Source organism: Hakea prostrata, chromosome 7 (genome assembly GCF_041222555.1).
Source record: "Hakea prostrata isolate BN-2017 chromosome 7, UWA_Hpros_2, whole genome shotgun sequence".
Classification (NCBI taxonomy): domain Eukaryota; kingdom Viridiplantae; phylum Streptophyta; class Magnoliopsida; order Proteales; family Proteaceae; genus Hakea; species Hakea prostrata.
Genome location: NC_142606.1, coordinates 73526701 through 73536124, shown reverse-complemented (window position 1 = coordinate 73536124; position 9424 = coordinate 73526701). Strand labels below are relative to the sequence as shown.

General features: G+C 39.2%; 1 protein-coding gene across 1 annotated transcript; it reads right to left on the bottom strand.

Moving 5' to 3' along the window:
- Positions 1–740: 740 nt before the first annotated feature.
- On the bottom strand, positions 741–8441 carry LOC149012045 (protein TIFY 10a-like). The gene is made up of 5 exons (XM_089164070.1): positions 7954–8441; positions 2137–2257; positions 1461–1665; positions 1258–1315; positions 741–1000 (listed from the first exon to the last, which is right to left on the bottom strand). The coding sequence occupies exons 1-5, from the start codon at positions 8163–8165 to the stop codon at positions 841–843; spliced, it is 756 nt and encodes a 251-aa protein (XP_089020196.1). The 5' UTR covers positions 8166–8441; the 3' UTR covers positions 741–840.
- Between the last annotated feature and the right edge of the window lie 983 nt (positions 8442–9424).

Below are 9424 nucleotides of genomic sequence, written 5' to 3'. Positions count from 1 at the left end.
GGTGCCGGTGGGACCAACTCTACCTCTTTTGTGGGCGAAATGAATTGGGTATGCATACGGTACCGTTAAAATTTCATTTTTCCTTTGGGATTATTCCTCTTTCACAAAGTCCCTTACTTAGCCCATCTTTGCGTAAGGTTTAATTTTAAAAATAGAGTTCCATTTTAACAGAGTACTTTGATCATATTTGAAAAATTATTTAGATTTCAAAATAACGATCCTAAACGTAACACCCACTAGTTTTTGACAGATTAGATGGGAGCAGAGAGTTTCACAGAAAAATTGAGGGGCGTGCGAAGTAAAAAACTCAGAAAAGGCAAATACCAATGATGAAGGCATCAAAGGAGAGAGAGAGATTGAGACCGCGGTTTGAAAATCAGCATCTTCCCGAAATAATATCAAGACACACACCATTGACGAAGACTCCGTTCAAAATCTTTGAAGGCGGACGTCAAAGGAGGTGATTGCAGTCCGAGAACCAGGATCTCCTGAGCCTGAAGAAGCAACTCCAATCTGACCATTACTCGTTTGATTTAAAAGCAAGCACAATCCGTCTCACCCTAGGTTCATGAGAGGATCTGCCAATCCGTCTCAACCTGCAATCCCTGAAAACAAACACAGCCAAACCAAAAGCATATACAAAATGAATTTTCAGAAACGACAACCCATCAAGTCTAGATGGTAACTTAAGCTTTGGATAATTTTGGAGCAACATACAGTAACTGTTAGGACACCCCCCCCCCCCCCCCCAGGGAGAAAAAAATAAAAGAGAGAGAAACAAACAGACAATTACAAGCTTATGTTTTTTGCCATAATATGTGTAGGTTTCCATACAATTATTCATGTGAGGTGTGTGGCAGTCATATGTTGGAATTCCTGAGATTTGGAAGTAGCAGAGAAGCAGCCTTGCAAGGCTGGGGCTTCTTCGCTGAGGTCACTTTCCGTATTGTCTGCTTCTTTTGTTGCTACCGCAGGAGGATAGGGACTCCTGCTCACCAATCTGCAGCAAATAACAAGTCTACATTAAATAGATACTTGAAATTATTATTTACTTCCACACCAAAGAACCTTGACTTTTGCAATGTATGGGGACTACAAGATCATAATACATGCAGCATGAAATTCTCTGACATAAGTGGCATCATTGCAGGAAAGACCAACAAAATATTGGACCCATGATCAACCTCAGGAAGTATACATTTGACAAAGTGCTTTCAAAAATCATATAAATACACTGACAAATTGAGAAAGAAATACCTGTCCCGTCGCTTCTCCAAGAAGCGAAGAAGGGAGTGTCTCCTTGCAATAGGAAGTTCTGAACCAAAAAAATTTAAAATCACTGATAGAGTTGTCTTTAATTACATGTAAGTTGAAGAGACAACAAAAATGACACCCTGGCAAATAAGAAGCATATCCATATAGCGAATGCTCCAGTTAGGGTTTCCATATTATCTCTTTACCTGCTTGGAGATTGCACACGGAAGCCTTTTGAATGGGCTGGAGTTGGGATTGTTGAGCAACCACAGCAGCTGCAGTACTCTGTAAGGAAGGAGACCTTGTGAGAATTAGTGAAGCAGCTGCGGAAGGAACCCCACTATCCTTTTTGTTTGAGTCTTTAGCAGCAGCAGCAGCAGCAGCAGCAGCAATCAGCATAATTGTGCGGGCCTTTTGAAATGGGACAAACAAATACTAAATATTAGAAGACAAAGAAAACTTAAATAGAAGGGGCATAAAATCTAAAAGGACCCAGTTTTCTTCAAGCCCTGGTGATGTTTTTAGCACAGCCTTGTACGTAGATGCATTACCACCTAGGAGGTCTCAGGTTCAAGCCTTCGTCCCTACACACCTTCCACCCCTTTCCCTCTTTTCCCACGAGCTTATGGGCCCCCAGTTCTTGTGAATGGATTGATGATGATCAAAAGAAAAAGTTATACTCGAGCCACCATGGGGGAGGAATTCCTTCATAAAACCATTTTGGACTTTCAACATATCGGGGAAAGAGAGAGAAAAGGAGGGTGGGGGGGGGGGGGGGGGGTGTAATGAAGACCATAGATTCATGGTTGAATCTGTTTGGGGTTAAGGAAAACGTTATCAAATCTATATGTTCTTCATATATTATAAAGCTACATGACTAACCTTTTCTGCTGGGACAGCATCAAACATACTAACAGTTCCAGAATAAAAGATTGTGAGCTGAGCAGGAGAAGAGGCTGCCGAGTCTGGTCCTGATGCTGGCATCATTGGGGCCCCCAAACAACTAAATGAAGAGAGAATGAGATTATGTTAGCCTAGAAGTTAAACAGGAATGCTTTGTATTCCGACTCAGAGAGATGCAAAGCCTTATCCATAAGATAAGGCCTCTAGGTAATGGGATCAAACATATTTACGTCAAGATAAAGGTATTTCAGTCAAATGCAAAAATTATTCTGTCCAGACCAAACTTAACTCCCATCATATCCAAAGACATCCAATAAGGTAAGCTATACTTGGTTTTGGCAGAAAATGATTGAGAAGTCAAATTGTGATTACTTGAGTCTTAAGGCATTGGTTAGCAGTTGAATACCCAAAACGCTCACCAGTCTGGCTGAACAGCATACAAAAAACCAGATAAACAGAACCTGGACTTCAGCACTTTATAGGCATGAAAATTTATTCACCTTCAGGATCCAGCAAGACAGAAGTAGAAATGTTTGTAGCAACAAATCTCAGGGTGATTCTTAAAGACAATAAGACAACAAAAGAATTCAAGAGACACCAATAGTTGGCTAAATAAAGGTAGTAACGATTCAGAGGAGCTCTACCATAGCTGCAACAAAAACTGTGCTAACAGCCATTAGGTCTTTATGCTTGAGTGGTTAATGAGATCACCAAGCTCCTTTATATTATAATATAGGAGAGAAAAAAGGAAAATAATGACACCCTGATGCAGCACAACAAGAAATTTATGTTCACGTTATAGTGATATGAAGAGTGTTTTAAGGGATTTTTCTTGGTTATTTTATGGGATAATGTAAGCAGTTCTTTAATTCAAGTAGGTTACCAAAGATTACTTTTTGTTAGTTTTAAATTGCTAAGAGTCCTAGTATAGTTGTTTTCTTATCGGATTATGTCCCTTTTTATTATTTAAACACTTGCAATCAGACTATTGAAAAGAATCAAACAGTAAAAGATGATTTGAAGCTTTAGTTTTTTACATTTGCGATACTCTGTTAGAGACATGCATATGCATGGAGTTGTTTAGTTATTATTGATGCTCAGTTGTTACTTTATGTAGTGGTTCTCATGCATTTAGGTGTAAGTGGGTCAGTTACTTTATGAGAATTGCATGCATGTTGTGGGTTGTTATTTTATGTGGTGTTAGTAGGTTAGAGAGCTCATGGTCAGTTGCATCATGGGTAGTAAGTATTTTGCACTTTTTGTTAATTGAGAATGAAGCATTATCAGATTATTCACCAAATCAGCATCTCTAACGATATTAAGGCCTGCTCAATTACGCCTGAGTTTATTTTCTAGTCTATCCTTCTTGTTTTACTTCAATTGTTCTTGCTCATCAAGATACGCAAGCAATGGACGTATGTACCATCACCCATCCCCCCATCTTCTATTGTTCTTTTCATGAGTGTTCTTCTCCCTCTTCCCCTTCTTCAAGTCTGATTCTTTTCAGATTTCCCCTCCTTCCAACTAGCTTCTTTATCCTTCTTTACCCTTTTCTGTCCCCATTATTTGATATAAGAGCCCAACGCTAGGTAATTCTCTTCTCTCTAACAGACTCTTCAACCTTCTTATCTCTCTTCCTTCCTTCTCTTCTCCTCCTTGAGACCTTTCTATCTCTTGTATCCCTTCCTTTCTTTTTCTTTACCCTAATTTATTTCCTTAGTGATTGTGAACAATGCTGCAGCAACCCATCAAATCATGCTTTTGTGGTGTCAATTGAGAGGGCAAACCTTTTTTATGAATTTTTTCTAAGAGGGAGAAATTTATGCAAGCGCAACCAGAAGTAATTGTTCACACTACAATGATGTGAATAGTGTTTTAAGGGATTTTCCATGGCTATTTTATGGGACAATTATGTAAGCAGCTTTTAAATTCAGGTACGACACTTACGATTACTTTTAGTTAGTTTTAAATTGCTAAGAGTCCTAGTATAGTTGTTTTCTGATTGTAGTATCTCTCTTTTATTATTTTGATTGAAAAGTGGAATAGAAAAAGATCAATTGAAGCTTTAGCTTTGTACATTTGGAGTCTCCGCCTTCTCTCTCTCTCTCGCACGCGTCTTCTCTTCTTCTTATGAATGTTCTTCTCCCTCTTCCCCTTCTGCAAGTCTGACTTTTCTCAGATGTCTCCTCCTTCCCCTATCTTCTTATCCTTCTTTCTCCTACTTTTCTGCCCCCATTACCTCTTCACAGCTGACTCTAACTAATGGATCAGCTATGGGGGAAAACCCCAAACTGCCCTTTCTTCTTCTTCTTCTTCTTTTATTTATTATTTTTTTTTGGGGTGGGGGGGTGGGGGGAGGGAATTGCAGTTAAGCTGAGAGAGTTATACATAACAGTAGACTCTACCTCCACCCATCGATAGGGTAACATTTATAAACTTAGAATTGAAATCCTATTGATTTTAAGACCTAAAATATGACTACATGAGGAGAGCAGCTTACTGAGACCTATACTGACTCAGCAAGCCTATATCGTCACTGTTTTACAAAGAAATACATGTCAAAGACTATTCAAAAACTAAGAAAATCCAAATTAACTCAATACCACGACTTGAAATTGAGCAGAATTACAAAACTGCCACATGCAAAAATTACAAGATAAACTAATGTAAATCACTGTCAACCTCATAATTTGCAGCTTGGCATCAAGCCTAGGGGTTTCACTTCGGCTAACTGCTAACAACAAACCTGAGGGCCCTAATTAGGGTGAAATCTGCATCAGGCTTCTAATTCTAGGGTAGTAATTTGTTTTATTTTAAAATTTCTTGCCAAGTGTAATTTGTTTTATTTTAAAATTTCTTTCCAATTGTAAACTGCTGCAGCTGCTTTTTTTCCTCCTTTGTGAGAGTTTACACAATCCTAGCTAGCAGATTGATTTGTATATCCATCAACTCCTTGACAGTATGAAGCCCTTGAGGTCCTCAATCAAGCTCCCTTTTCACTAGTTCGAATAACAACAATGATCAAGTTAAGATTCAATTGCAAGCAATCCAATCCTTTGTTTACCTGCTGTCCGGTCCTAAACAAGGTGACCTGCAAGTAGTGATTCTTAGCCCAAATTCTACACCTGAACCCTCTAAATTCCAAACCCATACTCCCCCTTTTTATAATTCCTACTTTACAACAACCCTGCCACAACCCAAATTCACCATTAGAATCCATTAAAAATTAGGACCCTGCAACCAGCATAAGGACAAGAAAAAGCCTGAGAAGAAGAAGCAAGAAAAATTGGCTACTGCAAGCAGCAAAGGGAACCTGAGTTGGATTGGTTTTCTCCCAATTGCAGGCCCTATTTTTATAATATTCTGCAACATGCAAAAAGGCCAGATCTGCCCCTGTTTAGAATGGCGGCTGTTTTTTTTTTTAAAAAAAAGAGGAGAAAAAGACATGGTAAACCCAGTATTTAACCTAGACGATACTAGGAAAAGGTGCCCTTACAGTTGCAGCTAGCTCTCTAAAACTCTCCCTCAAGCTGAAGCATACAAGTCACCCATGCTCGGCTTGATACAAATAGTCTGGAAACAGGAGCAACCAGCTCCTTGGTAAACATATCTACCAACCAATTAGAAGAGGACATAAAGGGAGTAACAATCAACTTCATCTTTGCATCTTTCACAAAGTGGCAATCCACATCTATATGTTTGGTTCACTCATGGAACACAAGATTACTTGCAATATACATGGCAGCTTTATTATTGCAAAGCATCTTCATTGCAGAATCCACAGAGAACCCTAACTGAAGAAGTAATGCTCTAAGCCACATGAGTTTAGCAACAATATGGGCCATAGCATACTTAGCTTCAAAACTAGACCTTGCAATGATACTCTGCTTTTTACTCCACAGTCCACATAACTAAGTTACCTCCAACAAAAGTACAATATCATGCATTAGATCATTGATCACTGGCAGATCCTGCCCAATCTGCATCAGAAAAAGCCACTAAATTTATTTATTATATATATATATATATATATATATATATATGCCTTTTGGAACAATAAATCAGCCCTTGCCTAGAGAACCCTTATGATATTAGAGCACACAAAGTGCAGCATCCCAATGAGCTTTCCTCGGAGATTGCATACAGTTGATTTTGTTGAGAAACACGATTTTGGTGGAATGGCTTCTTGATCAATGTGATCTCAAGCCCTCTATTTATAATAAAGTGGAAAGAACACTATTACATAAATACCCTTACTTGGGTAACAAGAAATAGAAACTTACATGAACAAAAACTCTAATAGAGTTAAAACTCCTAGTAGAACTCAACCAGCAGACTCAAAGATCCTATAACAAAGGTGATATCAGGTCTTGTAGCAGTAAGAATAATCAACTTCCTAATTAGGCTTCTATAACAACGAACATCATCCAATAATTCCCCATCATCAACTCCAAGCTTCTGGTGAGGAAAAAATAATAATATCTACCGGTTTTGGAGAAAGCATTCCAATGTCAATTAGAAGGTCCAATACATACTTGCGTTGGGATAGGGTAATCCCTTTTTTGTTGCGAACTATCTCAATCCAAAAATAAAATAATGAAGGTCCCCTAAGTCCTTGGTTTAGAAATGTATCTGTAGTTTAACTTTCACCTCTCCAATGCCAATCAAATCATTTCCAAAGATAATTATATCATCCATATACACAACCATAATTACAACCTTGTTCCCTGGACGGCGGATAAAGATTGAGTGACCCAAGAACACTGGTGGAATCCATAAGTGGTGACAGCAGTATCGAATATCTCTGACCATGCCTTTGGAGAGTGTTTAAGCCCATACATAGCTTTACAAAGTTTGCATACCAGTGTCGATTCTCCAGCTGAGCAGCCTACCTGAAGGTATTGCGCAAAGAAGCGGAAGAGGATCTTGCGGCTAGGTATGGAATGGGTTCTTGGGACTCTTCCAAGAATCTTGATTCTTGGTCTTGCCTCCTCCTCTTTCTTATATTTTCCCTCCCTTCTCTTTCTTCTTTTCTTTCTTTCCTTTTTCTTTTCCTTTCTTTTCAGGTTTTCTTTCTTCCCTAATGCTGCCACAAGGTCAAGGAAGGGCAAGAAGAAGGTGGAATGGAAAGGAAGGGCTGGGGAGGGTTGCCGCAAGGTTCAGGTGGGGTGGGGTGGGATGGGGAAGCTGCTTGAGGATTCCACAGGTAGGGGGAGACTGTAATGGTCTGCGATAGAAGAGGGAGGGATGGAGAAGTCCTTGCGTGGGCCAGGAAAGAAAAGAGGGATGCGAGGGAAGGAGGCTGGGATGTACTTACTGGTTATGAGTTCTGCTGTTGCACTTGACTTCTTTAGTGTTAATCCGGACGTGTTAAAAGATCCTTATGATTTAGTGTAGAAAAAGAAAAAAAAAACACTTCTTTAGCAACATTTGGTAAAGGGTGAAAACGAAAAGTCAATTCTTAGTAAAAGAATCAAGACGCAGAGAACTGGATTCAACAAAGGATCCCTGATCCAGTAATTGGGGCCTGGGGGTGTTTAAATATCTTGTATTACTAACTATGCTTCAATTTGAATGCATTTGATCTCCGAACATTCTCGAATGGCGCTATCTGGCTTTCCGAACATGTATATAGAAAGAAGAGAGAGGGATATGGGGAAGGAGAGAGAGATCAGGGAAGTAAAGGTCATGATTCATGATTCACGTCATACAATAGGCAGATACCATCATGATTCATGAACCCTGGAACAAAAGAATAAAAAGAAGAAAAAAAACAAAATTAATGGAGAGAAGTACCCGGTGTTGGGGTTGGATACAATTTCAGGCGCAGAATCGGGCATCTGCAGTGCAGCATCCTCAGACAACTTGTTGCCGTAAAGGTCCAGACCGTCGGTAGCGCCCATCGCCGAGGGCCCACCGGAGCCATCATCGAAGGCCGCCGTCGCCGCTTCTGAGGCAACTTTAGAAGTGTCAGTTGTGATGGTGGTGCTACTGCCCACCACATCCATTTCTCAAAGTCGCCCGGAGGTTCCCGTGACAGTCGGCCTTTTCCCTCCCAAGCTCCGCTTTAGGAGATTTTTGAGCCGCTCTCAGAGATTTCGTCCAAGGTAAAGAGGCAATCCACGACGACAGGTTCCTCGCAAAGTTATATTTTTTTTACACAGACACAGACACAGACACAGACACAGGCACCGGTGGATTTATTTAATTAATGATTCAAAACCAATCCAGTACGACACCATCCTAGCAAAAGAAGCGGAGGAAAACAAAAACGTCATTAAAAATTGTTCCTTAGCTTGTTGCTAATGAATTATGAATCTCGCCTTTTATTTTTTTTATTTCTCACTTTTTCCAAAACGAAAGCAAGTTAGTAAGAGCAACTTTATTAAGGTAAATTGACGAGATTAGCCATGCTTTAGTTTTAAAAGGGTAGCCACCGTTTCTTTGTGTCAATAATAAAAAAGGCGTTTTGCATTCAAATGGTTGACCGATTAGATTTTATTTCTCCATCGATGAATTGCAGAACGATCAATATTATAAGATTGCAATTTGGAATGATAGGGAGAAGATTCCAACAGAGTTTCAACAACGTCTGACTTGATTTTTTCTGGGTAAAAAACAACTAATAGTTCTTGGAGATTCCAGAATGGTCGATTGAGGTAAGTAATTTTCTTTTTTCTTTTGTTCTAATCCACCTCCTTTTCTTATTTGGTCTCATTTGGTATTCTATTGCAGATTACGGCAGATATTAGTTCCTTTATTTCCAACATTTTCAATTTCCATTCATTTCGGTGCTATTCTTTTTAAAATCAAATTAGAAGGTTTAATGTTGTGGTTACCAACTAGCACTAGATCTAGATGTTCAATATAATGCCCCCAGTGGAACTAGGGAATACAAAAGTCTTTATATATTGCACAACTCTCACTCCTGAATCCCTTATGAATAGTCATAGACTAATTATAGCTAAATGAACACTCTAAAAAGTAGGAATCTTTTTTTTTTTTTGCCTTATGTGCCAATAAAATACCCATTAATAATCACCTCAGGTAATATGCCATAAGTAGTCTAACTATGGTGAGACATTGCTCTCTGAAAACACCATTTCTCATGTTGTTTTTCTTTTTCTTCTTACAGTGAGAAACGTTAGTTCTTTGTAGGAAACGCTCTATTGAGAAATCAGAAACATAAATGGGAATCAAGGTCATAGGCAGAACAAGAGACGGTTTTCTAGATAGTTGAGATAGATCAAGGCTTTAGAAAGGAGCC

What these genes read in the sequence shown, in the direction of transcription:
- LOC149012045 (XM_089164070.1), bottom strand. Translation starts at nt 8,165, where the DNA reads ATGGATGTGGTGGGCAGTAGCACCACCATCACAACTGACACTTCTAAA. An exon ending in ATGCTGTCCCAGCAGAAAAG is followed by an intron (nt 1,666 to 2,136) that starts GTTAGTCATGTA and finishes CCATTTCAAAAG; the next exon opens with GCCCGCACAATTATGCTGAT. An exon ending in CGTGTGCAATCTCCAAGCAG is followed by an intron (nt 1,316 to 1,460) that starts GTAAAGAGATAA and finishes TTTTTGGTTCAG; the next exon opens with AACTTCCTATTGCAAGGAGA.